Source organism: Patiria miniata, unplaced genomic scaffold, assembly GCF_015706575.1.
Source record: "Patiria miniata isolate m_02_andy unplaced genomic scaffold, ASM1570657v1 HiC_scaffold_15, whole genome shotgun sequence".
Classification (NCBI taxonomy): domain Eukaryota; kingdom Metazoa; phylum Echinodermata; class Asteroidea; order Valvatida; family Asterinidae; genus Patiria; species Patiria miniata.
In genome coordinates, this window is record NW_024037053.1 from 3006137 (window position 1) to 3025744 (window position 19608).

Consider the following 19608-nt stretch of genomic DNA (forward strand, 5'->3'; position numbering starts at 1 on the left):
AACAAAGTCATTAAAAACAGGGCAAACAGACTGAAGCAGAACAATAATCGTTTTAATTTATTTGACACGAAATGCACATTCAAGAACTTTCATTAATTCAAAGTTACAAACTTCTCAATGCAATATTCTTGCACAATTAATCCACTAATATAAAAAAAAAACAATTTTTTTTGTAACCTACAACAGTATTTAAGCACTAAGTCTACCTTCCTAGCACAAATCATTTCAGAATTGGTTGTAACATAAATTACAATTGTTTAAAATTTAAAAGGGAAAGAATGTTGCAACCTGACACTGCTTTCTTCTTCATTTATCATCTCAATGAGGGTCAGTCATTGCAAAAATGATAAGACATGAATCTGGGACTGAGAAACATTTCCAATTTTGTGAGGAAATTTTCTAGACTCTCCATACACTTTGTACACAACCGAAGTGGCGTCAGGTTGCAACATTCTTTCTTTAAAAAGATGCATATGTTCAGTGTGTAGGTGGCGCAAGGAAAACACGGCAAAGTAGCCGTGGGGGTGGGGTGGGGGGCATGTATCAATCCACAAATGCTTGATCCATTCATTCAGATCAGTTCATCTTCATCACATTCCAGTCTTGATGGAGTTTTTCTGGTTTCGTCACCAAAACTTGAGCTTCATTCCTTTGACATGCAGCCCAATGGCTATCAAACACAAGCCCAGCATGTACAGGACCAGCACCGACATGCTGACGGGCGTCGGCTGGCTGACGGTATCCATGGACATATTGACCACGCCCGTCAGGAGATTGCAGAGGAGAAAGATGAGGAGAAGATTCGGCCGGAGCGCCGAGACGAGAATGGAGTCCGGGAGCAAGGGATGCTTGGCGACTGTAAATATGAAGGAATTTTCAAAGATTCAACTCTAAAAATGGATGGAAAACTAAAAAAAAAAAAATCTTTTGACAATTCAGTTATAAGGCCAAAAAAAAAAAAAAGTCGGTCTCTGGTCAGCGCGCGCGTCGATTTTAATCATGCGCGTCGATCTTTTTTTTTTCCAAAATGTTCCGCGGTAGCTCCAACAGCGCCCTCTATTTCCGCACCTCCTCAATTTGTTTTACCAAAGAGCACCAAGGAAAGGGAAATTGCACCAAGGAAAATGATCGAAAGCACCAAGGCAAATTATGGAGGACACCAATGTACATGAGGACACCAAAAAAGCAAAATAGTACCCCACCTTGTCTGTACAATCCAAGCTTGAAGAAGAAAAAAAAAAGCAAAAAAAAAAAAAAAAAAAGCCGCGTCGCCGCGTCAATTCCGGAACTTTGGTCTGACCAGAGACCGAATATTTTTTTTTGTTGGCCTAACAAGCATACAACTGAGAAGTAACAAAAAAAGAGAAAATGCCAAACTTTACACAGGGAGTTTTTCAATGTTTAATGGCAAAGGTGCTAAGTGAAAAAAACAACAACCAAGGAAATCAGCTGATTCGAGGAAAAGTTGAATGATTTGATTTTGATTTAATGTATTTCCATTCAACAAAATTATAATAATGAGCATTTTAAATTAACAGACTTTACAAAACAAACGCTCTGAATGGCCTTCTATAAGTACTAATTAAGAGAGATTAAGTTGCTCAATAAAAAAAAAAGAAGTAAGATTTGTCAATAAATAAGTCATAAAATGCTTTGATGTTCATAAGTTTTCTGCACTTTGGCCATTGACGGTGCTTGAGAAATTCGATGAAGTATGGTATATGAAGTGATATTTGCTTCGCCAAGACTGTCAAAAAATGCCCACGAAACTAACTCCAGGCGCGATCTAAAGTTGGATAAGGGACATCGGTTGGATATGTTTGACAATGAACTTTCAAAAACAAGTGTGGCAATTCCCACTTTCTTTTAAGCATTTTTTTCACGGCTGGAGGTTCTCAAGTGATGAAAAACGAACGAACTCACCCTTGTTTGCTGATAACTTGTAAGGAGATTTCCAGATGAACTCTTTTCCTAACGCCAACACAATATCGACCAACATGTAGGACACTAGCAGCTGAATGCAAAAGGACAACTGGAAAATGAAGAAAATTATATATACAATGAATATTCAATTCGATATTTACTACATTTGTGATTGTCTGTTTGCTGGCACTAAACTTTTTTTGATGACAGGTTTTCTTCATAACATTGTTTTTGATCCCTTTGATTTTAAACTGTCAAAGTTATAACAAAACCTGTACGTTTGGTTGAATATCTGCAAAAGGGGAATTTTCGTCTTGTGACTTAAAGGGAAAATACAACATTTGCAAACATCAAAAAATAAAACTACCAAATCATTTTGAAATACCTTGCTGGACTGTTAGTGAATGACAGTGTAAAGCATCCTGTAAAATCATGGCACCTGGTATACTGTCATTTTCAAGAAAAGTGGTATTTTTGTATCAATTTCCAACGCTGGTCGGCCGACAAGCGTTGGAAAAAAAATCGGCTTTTTTTCAAATACTGGCCCCAATTGACCTTCGCACTTGTTTGCAATCGATTACACACCTATGAACGGGTACAAGCCAGCTAGACTGGTTCCCTGACCTTACAATTCCCCAATGTATGTAAACTGCTCTGTTTCTTCTTATATGGAGTCAGGGAACCAGACTACAGGAAAATGATTGTTTTTCTTGGTTTTTATAGCATTTTCGAACCCAAAACCTCAAAAAAGTCAGTGTAACTATATTTGCTATATATTTCCAACCCCCCAATTCCATCCATTTCTGAAAATTACAGCAAAAGCAAATGATGTATATTCCCTTTAAGTTCTTTCAGTTTAGTGGGAACAGTTACGAGAGTTAGACTCACCGTCCAAATGATGTAGGGGAGATTGGCCGTGCGCCTACAGACCGGCTCAATGTAAACGGACGTCGCTTCGAGAAGAATCCACAACAGAACGTTGACCACGTTCAGTAGTAGGAAGGCGAGCCACCAATCAAAGAACAGGGTCCTAGATGTAAGGGGAAAAACAATAGTTCATTTTTTGTAGGGATGGCTGCAAATTTCTTTTTTTTTTGTGCAAAAGGAGTTGCAGTTATTTGTATTGAAATCCTTTCGAAGTCTTTAAGACTTTGGAGTTGGACCGTTCCCTTACCTTCTTATGAGGAGGAATTTTCCTGCACACACCCCGGCAAAGTAGATGGCCACGTACCCCAGGCAGGATACCAGTCCCTCTCGGTTGGCGTCCAGCAGACCCTCCCGGCTCCCTCGGCCATCACTGCCCGTTAGGACAAACTGTCCCAGGCCGTGATTGGTCAGGAGGTGCTGGTAGCCCACGGCGAGGGCCAATGAGAGCGGGACGCTCAGACTGGTCGGGATGAAGAGCAGACAGGCTGACGAACCTACCTGGGCAGAATTGAAGACGAAGGACGATTTCTTTTATTTTTTTATTTATTTATTTATTTCATTTTCCGGGATATTACAAACAAAGGTGATTTTCTGATTTTGGAGCTGAAAGATATCTGGCTACCATCTCCCCTTTTTCAAATTCAAGACAATATTGATCATGAAATTTTATTTTCAACAGTAGTGCATCAAATGTGATGATCTGAAACACCGTGCCCTCTGGAGACATGCACACAATAGGGAACAAAAGATTGTATACGTCTCCACAGGGCAATTTCTATAGAGGAATACGTTTCCACAAGGTTTTCACGAAATAGATATATGGATTTTACTCAGAAACTAGGAATTTCCAAAGTGGGTTGATCTGTCGCAAATGGAAGTGTTTTAGAAAAGGGGTATTAAGTCCGAATTTCAGCCAAGGAAATTAATTCTGGTTAAAATGAGAGCATTTTGATACTACAATTTCAAACACGAAAACTTTACTACACGAGAACAAAGAAATGTCTCCACAAGGATACAAATTTCAGTATCCATGAATATTATCAATGAAGTGTTTGTATTTGCTTACCAAGTTTTCGTATCATGAAATAAACCCCAAAATATGATTTAACCCTCCTATGCAAACATATACATTCTGTGCCAAGTTGTCCTTTGACTCCTTTCAGTCAAAATCAATCGTGTGACCGTTTTCAACAGTTAAGAGCTCCCAGCCAACATAAAGCAGGATTGAGTGGCTGTGACTGTTCATGTTACTTGACACAGATATGCTTTGACCGTAGATGACTGATAAGCCTGCTGTGCCTACCACTTGTCTGCCTTTGTCCGTTGACTGAATTTGACTAGTCACCGTGCTTGCTTGAAATATGATCTGACTGTTGGTGACTAGCCTGTGTAAAAGGCATGGCAGGGGAAGTGGATTGATTTTTTGACTGTATGAGACTGTTCAGATAGCAGGAGAATTAAAAACAAAATAGGATGGAGATAAATGATACGTCACTCGAAATCCATCCCCCCCCCAAAAAAAATGATAGGAACCTTACAATAACAACGGCCAATGTGAAGAAGAAGTTCCAGTGCACACCGTACTCGGACACATGCTCGTGGTAGCCCGAAGTCTTGACACTGATGAGGCGGACTGTACCAAGTAGAAACAGGGGGAGGGCAGACACCACCGTCTTTGTGAGGGACTTTACAGCTCCTGATATCCCACAGCTATTGAGAAAAGAAACCAGGAAGGGTCAGAATTACCCACCCACACCCCTCCTTGGCTAATAGATTGCATGTTTAAGGGAATATACAACATTTGCAAACATCGAAAAATACAACTACCAAGTTTTAACAACATACCTCACAAGGATGTTGGTAAATGACAGTCTAAAGCATCCTGTAAAATTATGGCACCTGATGTGAAGTCATTTTCAAGAAACTGGTATTTTTGTATAAATTTCCAACGGTGGTCGGCCTACCACCATTGGAAAACCTAACTATTTTTCAACTACTGCTCCAAATTCACCATTTTTCACTCCAAATTTTGTTTGCTGTTGGTTATGGGTGCAGGCCAGCTAGACTGGTTCCCTTACCTTACAATTTTCCGGCATAAATTGATCCATTTTATCTTTAGTGGAGTCAGGGAACCAGACTACTCCACCATTTCTGTGTTTCTTGGTTTTTCCAGCATTTTCGAACACAAAACTTCAAACATGTCAGTGAAACAATGTTTGATCTATTATAGTAACCCCTCAAATAGTTTATTTCTGAAAATTACAGCAAAAGCCAATGATGTATATTCCCTATAGCCGAGAGACTAATAAACAATATTTCACAGACTAAGTAGGTACCTGAAAATATTTTGGTGTTTTCCGCGGGCTTCTTTGGACACGATTGCATTCATGAACATGAAGGCCCCCACAGCTACATCCATCATTCCAGTCCCATACGTTTCCGTCTTGCCGAAACGACGCGGGAAGACTGGGAAATCAACGGCCAGGATCGCAATGGCCGAGGCCACCATTCCGTGCACACGAAACATGGTCATGAAGAGCGGCTGTTCCGATTCCATGGGGAGTTCCCAGAGCGGCCTGGACGCGGCCACTGTCTTGGCCTTGGAAGGGCGTTTCACCCTCTGGGCTTTCATCGGCTGGAGGAGGTAGGCCGCTAAGAGGAGTGTTGCCGAGGTGACCAGGAGGACGACTAAGAAACGCTGAAGGAAATCGCTCCAGACAGTGAAGGCAAGGAGAAGTGGGATAACTAGGGTGATGAAGTCCAGAACGAAGCCCAACCTAAACACAGAAAGCAAACGATTCCACAAACTCAAACATCTTAAAGACTTGATTCAACATTATGTGTAGATTTCTTCTCCATCATTTGCAAACCATGGCCAAGTTTCATAGGGCTTCTTAACAGTAAGCAGAAAAGTTGTGCTTACTGTTGCAGAATATTACGCTTACTTTAAGCACCATTTCATGGCATGGAAATGCTAACGGTTATATGCGCATGGAGATTTCCATTGTTACATCAACTACATTTTAGCAACTTTTGCCTCTGAGGTATGCATGCTTTACTGCTTACGGAAATAGAGGTTCTGTTAGCAGAAAATCGTGTGCTTAGCAGCGCTATGAAATTTGGCCCCGAGTGTGGCCTACTGGTTATGGTTCGCGACTCATGATCAGAGGTTCGAATCCAACTGCTGGTCATATGTTGTGTCCTTGGGCAAGCCACTTCACCCCACTTGCCTCTCTCCACCCAGGAGTGTAAATGGGTACTGGCATTAGCTGGGGAAACCTGCGATGGACTAGCATCCGGTCCAGGGGGAGTAGAAATATTCTCAGTCGTTTCATGCTATTGAAACATGAGATAAACTCCGGCCTGATGGGCCACATTGGCTCGTGACAGACTTAACCATTTTTTCAAACTGATCTAAACAAACTGGGGAGAAGGTAGGCATGATAGGAGGAATGCCCCTTGCACCTGATCTATCACCAACATTTTTTCCAACGATTAAACATACCACTTGTTTTTGACCACGCCCCCAAACAACATGACCAGAATTGGGATGAGGGTCCATCGCAGCAACTCGGAGGCTGGTCCAATGGCAACGGCAAGGGAGATCTCAAACGGCGTGGTCCCCGTCAGATTGGTGTAAAAGGCCTCCTTGGCACGTTGAGAGGCCATGACTACGTCGTCTGTCACTTCTCTACCTTGTGTCTGTGAATGAATATTCTACATAACATCAGGTAAACCATGAAAGCAAACTAAGGCCAAAAAAAAAATATTCGGTCTCTGGGTCAGACCAAAGTTCCGGAATTGACGTGGACACGCGGCTTTTTTTTTTTTTTTTTCTTCTTCAAGCTTGGATTGTACAGACAAGGTGGGGTACTATTTTGCTTTTTTGGTGTCCTCATGTACATTGGTGTCCTCCATAATTTGCCTTGGTGCTTTCGATCATTTACCTTGGTGCAATTTCCCATTCCTTGGTGCTCTTTGGTAAAAAAAATTGAGGTGCGGAAATAGAGGGCGCTGTTGGAGCTACCGCGGAACATTTTGGAAAAAAAAAAGATCGACGCGCATGATTAAAATCGACGCGCGCGCTGACCAGAGACCGACTTATTTTGTTTTTGGCCTAAAAGAGGTTTTTTTTTTTCAAATTTGGAAATTTGTTCATTAGGATGATAAGATTAAGAACACTACTTAAGTGAAACTTTGCCCACAGGATAAACTGGGAGTGGACCGTCATTTTAATTTATTAGTCATAAACTTTTCTTAAAGAAATAGCCCAAGAGTTACCGACCTCAATTTTAATTTGTATTATTTTATTAAAATGATAAAAAATTAAAATTAAATTACTCTGTAGTGTAACTAAATTTATTATAGTTAGGAAAGAATGTTGCATCTTGATGCCCTTTTTTCTCTTCATAGGGCCTATATCATCTCATTAATAAAAGGTCGGTCATTGCAAAAATGTTGAAAAGACATGGATCTGGGACTAAGAAACATTTCCAATTTTGTTAGGAAATAACTTAGAAAATCTCCATTGACTTTGTACACAACTGCTGAGTGAAGTGGCGTCACCGACATTCTTTCCCTAAAATCATGAAAGTTACACCCGGCCCCCTATTACAGAAAGAATGTAGTACCCAGATGCCACTTCAGCGGTTGTGAACAACGTACCGTTAAAATATAAACCAATGATTCCTTCTTCTAGCTGCCTGCCACTCGCTGTAGATAGCATGAGCACGTTGTTGTCGCTGACTCGACACTGGATGTGTTTTTGTTTTCTTACTTTGGACATCGACAGGGCGCAGCCATGACAGATAAATAGCGCCCTCAACGACGCCACGACTTCTATAACGCACATTTCATTTGCTGAAGAGGGGCCCATAAATCAACCTGAAAGAAAGAAGGATGATACAAATAAAATTATTATCAAGCAAATGTTTGCCAAACAATACGCAGATATTATTAAATTTTTAAAATTTATTTCGAGTCAATTTGTATTGGCAAAATTTAACTAAAATCATTTTGGTAAAACAGGTAAATCATGTTCCAGCGCAAACCTACCTTTTGGAAAAATGATAGGTCCCATTAAATTTGTACTTTTTTCAAGGTTCATGGAACAGCCGTATGACGACGATTATCGTCGAAGTAATAAAAAGAGCATGCGATGACTAATGAGTTGAAATGAGACAATCGGTTTTGTTGTTCTTTGCCATAGAGCTACGCCTGGGAGTCCGTTTAATAACATAACAATGGTAGTTAGCATGTAATCAGACTAGAGATGTATTTATCTGTATGGATCTCGAGTCTCTTTTAATTTTTCTTCCCCCCACAATTTAGGTTTCTGAAAGTTGTCTTCCATGTGTAACCATTCATTCAGGTGTGTCTGCTGCGTGCTCTTTTGACTCATGTCATGTCCATTAAACTAGAATTTATATACATAAAATAGTGCGGAAATAAGATATTTCATTTGTGCCACACACGTACACAGGTTGAAGCTGGACCAGCACAGCTGATAAAAGAGCTCTTCTCTCTCCAGGAGGAAAGAATCAAAATTTACAAACAGTTGGACCAGTAAGTCAAAATTAATTAAATTAGCCTCAATCACTCACTGCCTTCCTTCTGCTACTGTGTTAGACATGCTTAAACTTTAAGTAGAACTTGCTAGGCATACTTGGGGGGGGGGGGGGGGGGGGGCTAGTTGCAACTCAAAATGTCTTGTTTCATCATTGTTTTTTTCCCTCCATTTTCCAGGGCTCACATTGTGTACCTTGACACATCTCCAGACTATGACTTCCCAGTCTTCCGCCAAGTTGTCCACGACTGCACGGAGGAGTTCTCCAGAGTTTCCAAGCGAGTCATCGGGATTGAGGAGCAGTTCCGGGAGGCGTTGCACAAAACCGAGATTGCCAGATTGATCCGAGACGTGCAAGAGAATGAACAGAGCAAACTAGAATTGGTAAGGAAAAAACCGGTATTAGAAGAGAGTTAAAAGGAAAAAATTTTATCATCCGTTTTTTTTTTAACAGGAGGAGGCGGCCGTTTTTTCTCCCCAAGATTACGGAATTTCCAAGATGGCTGATGTCAATGGATTCTTCCGTCTTCTCGCTGATGCTTTTGTGACCAAAGGAGCTGGAGTTGTTATGCTTTTTAACTTCATTCATTAACCCTAACCTTCCCAAATCCTCCTTGAATAAGTGGAGGATTTCGAAGAATTGACAAATGATTGAGGCAAAAATGTGTGGCTGATTTTGGTAGATGCACTGTGTCAAGGTCTTAGGCCGGACCTTGTGTTGTTTTAATGCTCAGCGGTGCATATTAATTCAGGCCTATTATATTTGAAATACTCCGCACTGCTCCAGGATGTCACTGACTCTGCCTCAACATATTGACAGTGATTGCTGGAGGATTTTGCAGGATTCGGGCAGTGGTCACCCCTCCAAGGAACACATTCAAGAAATAATGGATGATTTTGGAGGATTGAGGCTGTATGCAATTTTTACATGGAGGCAGTTGGAGAATTTTGCAGGATTGAGGTTGCATTCTAGCAAAAAATGCCTAGGGAGTTAGGGGTAATAATTAAAGTACTGGTGTCTACTCATGGAAGTGGTATCAAGGGCTGGGCAAGTGTTTGGTAGTTGGACAGAGAAACTTGGCAACTGTAAAGAAGAGGGTGTGGCTGTGATAAGGGTGTGGTCATAGGGTGTGGTCACGTGTCTTGTTATTTCTCATCACCAGTGTCCTTTGTTTACAGATGAGGGCGTGGCTGTGATTAGGGTGTGGTCATAGGGTGCGGTCATGTCTCTTGCTATTTCTCATCACCAGTGTCCTTTGATTACAGACGAGGGCGTGGATGTGATAAGGGTGTGGTCATAGGGCGTGGTCATGTGTCTTGCTATTTCTCATCACCAGTGTCCTTTGATTACAGACGTGGGCGTGGCTGTAATTAGGGTGTGGTCATAGGGTGTGGTCATGTGTCTTGCTATTTTTCATCACCAGTGTCCTTTGATTACAGACGAGGGCGTGGCTGTGATAAGGGTGTGGTCATAGGGCGTGGTCATGCACATGGATATCGCTCATCATCATTGTCTTTTCATTACAGACGGGGCTGCTTCAGATAGCCAAGCAGAGACTCCAAGATGATCCTGGAGACATGATCCAAGATGAAGTCACTCAACTCAAACACAAGTAAATATTCATTTACAATTGGAACTTTGGACACCTTAGTTGAAATCAAGAAAAACAAATTGGGGGGGGGGATCTTCTATATTTGTTTGTTTAATTATCTATTAAACACAATTCAAATTTATGGAAATTAAAAAAAAAACCTGTTCTCAAACCCTGACTTACTGAATGTTCATGTTAATAATCATAGTAATTTATATTACGCAATTCCATAAGAATATGATCAAATGCGCATCACAATTATTATCCCAGTTCATCAGGAATGAGACCCTGCAGCAGCTCGAGATCAGCTCAATAGGGTCTCTACCTTCAGGTACCCATTTTATACTCCTGGGTGGAGAGAGGCAATTGTAGTAAAGTGCCTTGCTCAAGAGCACAAGCACCATGTTCCCACGGTCAGGATTCGAACCCATGTACCACGGCACACAAGTCAAAAGCGGTAACCATTGGACAAAAGCACAACCCTGGTCCCCTTATTATGCGTCCACTTCTAACAATGCACTTTGTTAAAGATGTGTTCTAGTCCTCACAAGTCCATCAAAATTTATCCAATCTTATGGTGACAACTGACAAGTTGTAAGAAAATGAACAGCAGTTATTGTGATAAAAGCATTCTTTTGTCATTGTTTATTTGCTGTGACTTGTCACCTGATGTGTTCTTTTCTCCCAGACGAAACGCGACCATCTCACAAATTGCCGAACTGCTGCAGGACATCCGATACGAAGCCGAGGACTTTCTGACATGACTATGGCCACACGATCCTTCCAAGACATCTGTTCTCGGATTGGATCGCCGCCCTGCTGCCCTCCACTGACCATAGTTCTCCAGCTGATGCACTCCCTCCCTTTGTGGTCTCAGACCACAAAGGGAGGGAGTGCATCAGCTGGAGAACTATGGTCAGTGGAGGGCAGCAGGCACTATTTCCGGCAACCGATAGAATACTGGAAATATTCATGACAATTTGGGTGCTTCTCGATGGCTTTATGTGCCTTTTAATGAATGTCGGATGTGCTGCCAGTGATCTCTACGTGGAAATTTTGGGACCAAGTTGTTTTGCCCCAATACAGAAACCAGCTGGTGTATTAACCAATTTACGCTAGATGACGTGTATGCCCGCAAAGGTTTTGCGGTATTCGAAACGGATGACGGATAAACACGCAGGGAGCGAGGCCAGAAATATCAGCGACCCGTTCGCAGCGAGCGAGGCTGGAAACATGAGTGTGCTACCCCAGGGTGATGGCTTCAACCCGCCTGGCTTGAGGTCGAGTGAAAAGTAATCCCGCACCTCGTTCCGCTCTTGTCAAAATAATCCCGGCGTTAAGTGGTTAAAAATCTCAGTAGCAGATTGTGTACCAATCCTGTTCTATGATCATCCCAGTGGGAATATGGACTTCAGACATTCTACATAACCTCAATGTTCTTCAATTTTATGGAATGCAGTTGTTTAGACAAAATGATCTTCAATCAGTGGTTAACTAGGGTCATATTTGCAAGGGACGAGGCAACTCTGGGACCCCATCATTTTAGGAAGAGGTTATTAGTAGGTTGGGCATATTTTCTAACAAAAGTAAGATGTTTTTCTCCAAAATCTGATGGGGCACAAGTTGGGGGGGGGGGGGGTGGTGCACAGGCAGTCTAACCTGCCATGAACATGGAGCCCAGAATTAATTTGTAAATCTGGAAATAGTCCAAGTAAATTGTGTTTGTTTTTAATTCTGGCGCTTTCTCATATTGGCTCAATTATTGCTTAGCGAGATTAAAATGACGTTTGCCACGGAATGCAAACCATAGAGCTATATTAAGTTATGAGAGTTGCTGACTCCATGTACAAAGTGATGCCTGCTGGGCGCATCCATGTTTGTGCACAAACCTATGGAAAAACTCGAAATTTTGTACGGCTTTTGTACGGCTATTTGCATATCTGTGTTTGTATTCTATACCAGTGCGTTATCGAAGCAGATACACCCTAAACCGAAACACATAATCAGTAAATGAGCGATTCATTTTGCTCTGCGCAAACAATGCAAATGCGTATATGCAGATGATTTTTTGCTGCGACGTTTTTTTAACCGTCATGACACGCTTAAGTTGTTTGCGTATGTTGTACTTGCGCGTTTCATTTAGAGTACACTTTCAAAATTCACTTCATCTAATTTCATCGTGTTTTACACACGCACATGAATTCAAAATGTCTGCGCCCAGAACGGCTTCAAAACGTCTCTGTGCGCAAGAATGAGGAGTTAGTGCTCTAATAATTTAATATAGCTCTATGATGCAAACATATCATTCCTGCATGGAGGAAAAGAAAGTTGACTTCAGAAAACTGGCAACTTGTAATATTTGAAGAAGCTGTCCCAGTGACATTTATTTCACGTTCCAAATCGTGCCGTCCAACATGTCTTATGTAAAGACCCAACTTTTGTTAGTAAACAGAATCAGGGGAAACTGAACGACATGAATATCCAGTGTGAATGATGATGTTACGCCCCAACAAGACCGCGGTCCCAACTTCAGCTGGTACTATCCCAACTTGCATGTTCCAGGTGGAACACTCTGGTTGGGACCGTCCAAACTTAAGTTGGGACCGATGTTCTATTTGGGACGTTACAAAATAGTTTATACAATGTATACAACAAAACAGGTCAGTTTTACAATTCAACTGGCCGCAATCACATGCTGGAAGTTGTTGGCGAGTAACTGAAATTGCGGCATCTCTACCGTAACACTACAAGTAAATCTGGCCAGCAAAACACCGCTCTTCCGATGAGACAAGAACTCACAAGTGAAATTCTGTACTTGCTGCTGGCAAATGGTTCAGCTCCAACAGAGAATAAGCCTCTTTACTGATGACGTCACACTTTGTTTGCGTGTGTGCTTTCCTATGGGGCTCAGTGGACCGTGGGCCCCCACTGGCTCCATAGGAAAGTGCACATGTAAACAAAGTGTGACGTCATCAGTACAGAGGCTTATTGGACTTTCCATAAAGCGAATTTCAATGTGGGAACCATTTTTCACTGCACCGATAACCTGTGAACTTACAATTTGTTAATGCCCTACGGAAGATTAGGACTAGCATGCCCTCATCTCAAGCCTAGAAAGCAGGCATTTCAGCAAAGATTGTTTACATCTCAGTGTAAAATGTTAAAACCACCCCCGTCTTTTCATTTTTTTTTTCATACAAAAATGTTGAAGTGTCCAGGTTGTGATATTGAACTACAACACATAAGCACATATCAATTCACGTGTAACCGTTTGAATATATCTGTATGAACACTTTACAATCAAAGTACTTATATTATCTTAAAGCTTTTTTTAGAGAGAAAACAATTTTTTTTTTTTTTGATAACGGAAAATGCCAACTCTGTCCACATCAACTGGCCTCGATCTTGCTGGAGGAAAAAAATCTTTGATCGTTCGAGGAAAAGATTTCCGAACAAAGATGTCTTAAAATTACCCGATGGCCTCCGTGCATGGTTACAGATAGGGCCGTCCTGATTTGCGGGCCTTGTGAACTGTTGTATGGAATGGTGCCAGACTATTTATGCTTTCAATTTTTTTTTTAAATGTGGCTTAAAACATTAGCGTATAATTAATCACCAATTTTAAATTATTCATCAGAGCAGACTGGTGTTAAGTTGTAATTAACTTTATTTCATTACTTTTATTTCTATTCGCAAGTTGCAAAAATGAAAATTTTACCTCGCTTTCAATTGAATATGGCTGACTCGAGAATAAAGGCTATGCGCGCGAACCAGTGCACATACGCAGTGTGTCTTTTTCTGCGAGAGCTCACAAAGAGCCCTCTACTGTTTTTGCACGGAGTCCGTACGGAGTTACAGGTTTAGCTAACATTACCATACAGAATTTGGAAGAACAAATTACTTTAATAAAGACAAAACAAATTCATTAGGTAGGTTATAATAAACAAAGAAAAATCTTGAAACAACATGGCTTCAGACAGAAACATACATTTTTTTATGTCCGAATCCACATTGGATGTGGGTATTAAACAAACCTACAAAAAAAATGAGCTATTTATATAAAAAAAAATTGTAAATAAAAATAACACATTCGCTTTAGGCGGCTCCAGTTTACAAGAAAGGTCAATTTCAAAGAACTGTCGTGCAGAAAAAGGTCACCCTGAAGTAATGTACCCGCTACGCAACGTAATGCAACCCAAAAGTTGAACAGGTAAATAAAGCTCGCCTCTGCAAAGGGTTATTTGATTTTCCCCCAAAGTCTGCACGGCAGACCAATAATGTGAACTTTCTATTGCCGTTACACGAGTGCAGTCAAGCTATGTCATCCTCATGACGGCTGTTTTTTTTTTCTCAAGCCAATGGGTTTTGTGGATCCTGGATTCTTGAATTCCAACGGTGTGAAGTGGTAGATGGGAACCTAGGATTCTTCCTTGGAGGGTGCATCAAAATCCTCTACTAAATCTGTGAGAGGCAAAGCAAGAAACAAAAAGGAATATTAAAAAGATCCAGGTTTTCGAAACTGTTCCTGGAAGTCTTCGAGCTCATAGCTTGTAGTCAAGTAGTCTATGGAATGAGTGCTTGCAAGTGCTGTGGCCTCGTGGTTTAATAAGGGCATTGGATTCGTGGTCTGCGGGTAAAGCTGCAGGTTGTGGGTTCGAGTCCAGCCTAAGGTCATGGTGCGTGTGCCCTGGGGCAAGGCATTTTGCTACTCATTGCTTCTCTCCACACAGGAGTAAATGGGTACCTGTGAGGGCAGAGATGGTTATTGTGGTTGAATTAGTTTCCTTGTGCCTAATAGCCGTATTGCCGCACCGATGTGGTAGTATTATCATGCGGACCTTTACGAACAATCTGAACAGGAACTTCCAAGATTTGAATTTTTGGTTTGGGTTTCTTTAACGGGTTTCCGTATTTATAGCACCCGTTCCTGTACCACCCGTAAATGCACACCCCTACTGGCTCGGCACTAGTAGTCAAGCAGGATTTTCTCGAAATTCAAGACCACTGCCTGACCTGACCCGACCTCTTACCTGGCACGTGCTCATCGTCCTCATCGATGGTGTCCGGCTTGGTACCTGCCTTCATGGCGTCCTGCATGCTGGGCATCTTTGCCGTAAATTGACGGAGACTGTCCTGGTTATCCTGCGTTGAAAGTGATGAATGGCCCTGAATCAGTAGGGTGCAGAAATTGAGACGCACATTTTCAATGCGCTTCTGTCAAGCTGTTCTGAACCAGCAATTTCTCGTAACAGTGACTCTACTAGATCGAACAGAATTGCTATCGTTGGATTTTTAGGATTTCCATAAGACAATTCTTGTTCAGATATGAAAGTACAATTATCAGTACGCAACTTGTAAGTTTTATTGACTTATTAACCCTAACTGCCCTGAATCCTTCAAAATCCTCTTTGCCAAAGTGGAGTAATGTGGAGGATTGAGGTTACATGGCAAGAGTGCATTAACCCTTACCCTACTAAACCCTCCAACGCATGCCAATATGTGCCTCAAGAAAATCTCCTATGTTTTTTGCATGGCCCTCCAATATCTGCCATGTCATTTCAAGGGTAACTGGACAGGCACTCCAATACATGCCACAGAGAACAATGAGAGTCCTCTGATAACAAAGTGAGTGCCCCCAGCTGGTCAGTATCAGGCACCCTCCAGGGCCTCCAACTCCTGCCAATTGGAGCCTTCACTGTTAAGACAAACTATCTGCCAATAAACTGCAGCTGGAGGGCATTGGCATAACCAACTGACATGCAGTAAACTACCCTCAGAGAGTAAGGGTTAATGATTTTGTAGGATGCACTTTGTCAAGGTCTTGGGCCGGACCTTGTGTTTTTGCTCAGCCAAGCATAAATATAGGTCTGGATTATGCTTGAAATCCTCTGTACCGCTCCAGGATGTCACTGGCCAAGCCTCAACATATTGACGGTCACTGCTGCAGGATTTTGCAGGATTCGGGCAGTGATCACCCCTCCACGGACCATACTCAAGAAATAATGGAGGAATTTGCAGGCTTGAGGCTATACACTATTTTCCCATGAGGCCAATTGGAGGATTTTACAGAATTGAGGCTACATCCTAGCAAAAAGGCCGAGGGAGTAAGGGTTTAAGGTAGATGCAGACAGCAAGAAATGTCTTCATCGAGGCCCTTTACTATTTATGAAAACTGTTTGGCTTATAATGAGGAAATGATATAGTGGTCAAATTACTTGCACTACAATATGTCCCCCAAAAAGTATCCGTCTGGCAGTTTTTGAAATAACTACAAAACCACAAAACGAACGCTCTTACATATCGTCTCTTTAACCCCTTAAGGACGGGGTGTAATGGGGACATTCCTCCACACATAGAGCAAGTGGCCCGCATGACTGCACAGCCTTTGTGTGGTAGCGGGACTGCACAAAAGCAGCAGCTGTGGAACTACCCACTAGCCGTGTGCCACGGCATACCACAGCTGGCAACTGCATTCCAATGAGGATTAGCGGCCGCGGCCATGACCGCTTCCCGTCCTTAAGGGGTTAACAACATCGTCTCTTTAACAACATCCAAACTCACCAACTGATTGAGGATTCCGGGCAGCATTTCTGTGAGTGATTTGGTCTCGCAGAGCCCACTGACGGCAAACGTGTTTGCTGCTAGAGACGCCTGCACCTTGGGGTTGTTGAAGTGGATGACCATGTTGTCGGCTCTAATCATGTTCACCTAAACCATTCAAAAAAAAGAAAGAACTTGAAATTTGGAAGAGACATCAACAGGCCAACCTGCCTCAGAGTCTGTGGTCGCCGGATGCAGCAGGATACAACTGTGGCATTGTTCAATAGGACTAGCTCTCATTGTCTCAGAATTGGCCGTTTAAGCACTGGTGTTGGTGTCTCAATGCAGCAAGGTCCCACAGACTTTTTTTACCTGATGCAATCCGTTGTGTGTGGTAAGTTTAGGGTTTAAACTTTGCCACAAATGGAAATTTGTTCTGAATTTAGTAAAATTTCTCTGCACCGGTCATTTTTTTAATCGTAAATTTGAATGAGAGTTAGTCAAACAAACCTCCTCGATGCCTTGGATTGTGTTGACGCCCAGCTTCTTGAGCTGGGTCTGCACCTTCCTCTCGTCCGAGGCCGAGGTTCTGTGGACCACCTTCTTTTTTCTCCTTGCCGTCCCCTTACCGCCTATCCGCACTTGGTCCACTTGCTTCTTCAACTTCTCGGCTGTGTTCATGATGGGTTGTTTCTGTAGCACACTTTAGACCTGGAAGAATGAAAGCAAATTCCATATCATTTATGATGAAAAAACATTGGTTGCAGTACCCATGCTGTTTTAACCAGTATACACGCAAAGGTTTTGCGATATTCGGAACGGATGACGGATAAACACGCAACGAGTGAGGCCAGAAATATCTGTCAGCGATCCGCTCACAGCGAGCAAGACCGGAAATAATAACCATTTGGGAGGCTAATCATCCCTACTGGCAGCTGGGATGCTGAATTGCGAAGGACGCGGCTACAACTTGGTCAGGCCTCTGGCACGTAAAGGCGCCTATGGCTGCCGGCCACATCGACCCATATATGACCACGGAGCACAGCCTGAGATAAAAAGTGATTGATTTTCCGGAGAGAGAAAACACACGATATGCCCAACTGTGAATGCGGGCGTGCGCTTGGCTGGCGCCTCGTACGTCATCAGTTTGACCTCATGAATTTGAATCGCACAACAACATTCAAGACAGCGGTGACAGCTCGACGAGGCTCGGTTTCCGAATTGAAGGTGAAATTTCTCTTTTCTTCCCCACGGTATGTGAACCTAACCACCACCATTTGTATTTTCACTTCCCACTGAAACCTACAGGGGCGCATAAGGTAGTTTGAAGACCGTTTTGGGGGTAAAATCTGAAGATTTTGATTTGGGGTATGAGTGAAAAGGGTAAAAAAAATTAGTAGCCGCAATATAGGGCCATCTATCTCGGACTCTACCATTGCCCGACCATGTCCAAATGTTAAAACAAGCGATCTGTAGAGTCCTACTCGGACTAGTTTAAGGGTAAGGTTTCTTAGGGAAATTTTGAGGTAAAACAAAAAAAAGTGATGATGACAATGACCATGATGACAAAATGCAACACAAAAATAAAGACAGCCATCACCACGATGTACCATCAATGCGCAAGGCACACTGAATCACATGGCAACAAGCATGACAAGTGAACAACCCTAAAAAATAGAAACTGTTCAAAATTATTAAAAATGTGTTTTCGAATTGAGACAAGCCTGCTTTCAGGCATGGAACTTTTCCTCGGATCAGCTGATTTTTTTTTTTTAGGCAGTGGATATTTTGCCGGAGACGGCAAACCTTTAGTAAACGTTAGTTTGCCGGATATGCACTGAACATGCGCAGTTACTGTTTTTTAGTACATAAACATTTTCCGGTGACAAATTTTAGTCTGGCTCCATGCCAATATTATCGCTGTAACCTCGTATTCACAAGATGGGATTCAGACCATTTTATAATTACGGACTTTATTTCCCTTTTAAAAAAAATCCTCCAGAGCCACAAATCTGAAAAAGAAAATGTAATACTCTGCAATAAAATGTTTGAGACATGTTAAAATAATAAAAGAAGAATATTCTTATTTATTTGGGGATGAAAAAAAAAAACTTTAAAATGTGGTGCGGTCGGAATCAAACGCGTGTCATCCCGCTTACTAGAGCATTTGCTTAACCACTACACCAAACGTGCTACACAACTTTTGATGGGAATTTAATACATCTTATAATTCAGCCCTATCTTAAAGAGTACAGGGCCCTCTGTTGATATAGATTGCCGCCGGCAAACCTTTAGTAAACGTTAGTTTGCCATCATTACCTTCGGCAAAATATCCACTATCTTTTTATTACTTCCCATGTGTGCCATTGAAAATAGAAAAACACTGTACAAACAACTGACAAAGTCTGGGGAAAATTTGAATTTCCTCTTTTTTTGTGATTTCCCAGTTGCATGCCTGTGCTTTAGGTTCAAAAAGTCATTTTGGATATGATAGGAAACACTATATTGAACCTAATTTAATCGAAACTAAATAGGGGCCCGTAACTACACGATCGCGCTTGGCTTGGTATGCATACTGATACACGTGTTCTTTTGCATTGGAAACCTACATTGCATGCGCATTCACCGAACATTTTTGCCCACACACACACATCCTACGACTACGAAGTTTAATAAAATAAACATGACAACTGGAAACACCAGACACAAAGATATACACTCGTTTGTACCACGTGAAAAGCGGATTTTATAAATACTAAAACCTTACTCTGAAAATGATCCAACTTACTGCTGAGAACGAAATTCTTTTTTCTTTCTGATCGAAGTTCGTCCACGAGGGTCCACGGCTCGAAACGTACATGCGCAAATATGGCGGCCAGAGATGTGACGTCACGATTAAAAAATTCACACGCATGCAACAGTCGTCGGATATAAATTCTTTTGTCTGAAAACACTGGCAATAAAAACACAATCATACACCTCATATTCTTATCAAATTAATACTTTTTAATTTAAAAATATGAAGCGATAATTTGAAAGAACATTTGTTTATTCATTGAG

The 19608-nt window shown here is 41.7% G+C and overlaps 3 protein-coding genes across 7 annotated transcripts; 1 reads left to right on the top strand and 2 right to left on the bottom strand.

The window, feature by feature from the left end:
- Nucleotides 1-27: 27 nt before the first annotated feature.
- Nucleotides 28-7667, bottom strand: LOC119722423 (phosphatidylinositol-glycan biosynthesis class W protein-like). 3 transcript variants are annotated; one of them, XM_038192532.1, is made up of 8 exons: nt 7516-7667; nt 6356-6552; nt 5187-5627; nt 4389-4560; nt 3098-3348; nt 2812-2953; nt 1924-2032; nt 28-856 (listed from the first exon to the last, which is right to left on the bottom strand). In XM_038192532.1, the coding sequence occupies exons 2-8, from the start codon at nt 6517-6519 to the stop codon at nt 627-629; spliced, it is 1509 nt and encodes a 502-aa protein (XP_038048460.1). In that variant the 5' UTR covers nt 6520-6552; nt 7516-7667; the 3' UTR covers nt 28-626. The 3 variants fall into 3 exon arrangements, with proteins under 3 accessions (XP_038048460.1, XP_038048459.1, XP_038048461.1); XM_038192531.1 differs by having other exon boundaries at nt 7628-7651; XM_038192533.1 differs by having other exon boundaries at nt 6356-6567; nt 7516-7621.
- A 346-nt stretch (nt 7668-8013) lies between these two features.
- LOC119722424 (required for excision 1-B domain-containing protein-like) lies at nt 8014-10817 on the top strand. The gene is made up of 5 exons (XM_038192534.1): nt 8014-8096; nt 8333-8415; nt 8596-8800; nt 9944-10029; nt 10697-10817. Exons 1-5 carry the CDS (start codon nt 8094-8096, stop codon nt 10770-10772), a joined length of 453 nt encoding a protein of 150 aa, XP_038048462.1. The 5' UTR covers nt 8014-8093; the 3' UTR covers nt 10773-10817.
- A 3180-nt stretch (nt 10818-13997) lies between these two features.
- LOC119722425 (transcription factor BTF3 homolog 4-like) lies at nt 13998-19441 on the bottom strand. Of its 3 annotated transcripts, none has more exons than XM_038192536.1 (5): nt 19337-19441; nt 17059-17259; nt 16570-16716; nt 15039-15174; nt 13998-14469 (listed from the first exon to the last, which is right to left on the bottom strand). In XM_038192536.1, exons 2-5 carry the CDS (start codon nt 17227-17229, stop codon nt 14426-14428), a joined length of 498 nt encoding a protein of 165 aa, XP_038048464.1. In that variant the 5' UTR covers nt 17230-17259; nt 19337-19441; the 3' UTR covers nt 13998-14425. The 3 variants fall into 3 exon arrangements, with proteins under 3 accessions (XP_038048464.1, XP_038048466.1, XP_038048465.1); XM_038192538.1 differs by having other exon boundaries at nt 15039-15150; nt 19337-19440; XM_038192537.1 differs by having other exon boundaries at nt 19316-19431.
- Between the last annotated feature and the right edge of the window lie 167 nt (nt 19442-19608).

Coding starts and splice junctions, on each gene's coding strand:
- LOC119722425 (XM_038192536.1), bottom strand. CDS start 17,229: ATGAACACAGCCGAGAAGTTGAAGAAGCAAGTGGACCAAGTGCGGATA. Junction 16,717..17,058: donor CAATCCAAGGCATCGAGGAG/GTTTGTTTGACT, acceptor TGAATGGTTTAG/GTGAACATGATTAGAGCCGA. Junction 15,175..16,569: donor CCGGAATCCTCAATCAGTTG/GTGAGTTTGGAT, acceptor CTACTGATTCAG/GGCCATTCATCACTTTCAAC.
- LOC119722424 (XM_038192534.1), top strand. Junction 8,801..9,943: donor AACAGAGCAAACTAGAATTG/GTAAGGAAAAAA, acceptor TTTTCATTACAG/ACGGGGCTGCTTCAGATAGC. Junction 10,030..10,696: donor GTCACTCAACTCAAACACAA/GTAAATATTCAT, acceptor CTTTTCTCCCAG/ACGAAACGCGACCATCTCAC.
- LOC119722423 (XM_038192531.1), bottom strand. Junction 2,033..2,811: donor TCCCCTACATCATTTGGACG/GTGAGTCTAACT, acceptor TTCATTTTCCAG/TTGTCCTTTTGCATTCAGCT. Junction 857..1,923: donor CAAGTTATCAGCAAACAAGG/GTGAGTTCGTTC, acceptor TCATATTTACAG/TCGCCAAGCATCCCTTGCTC.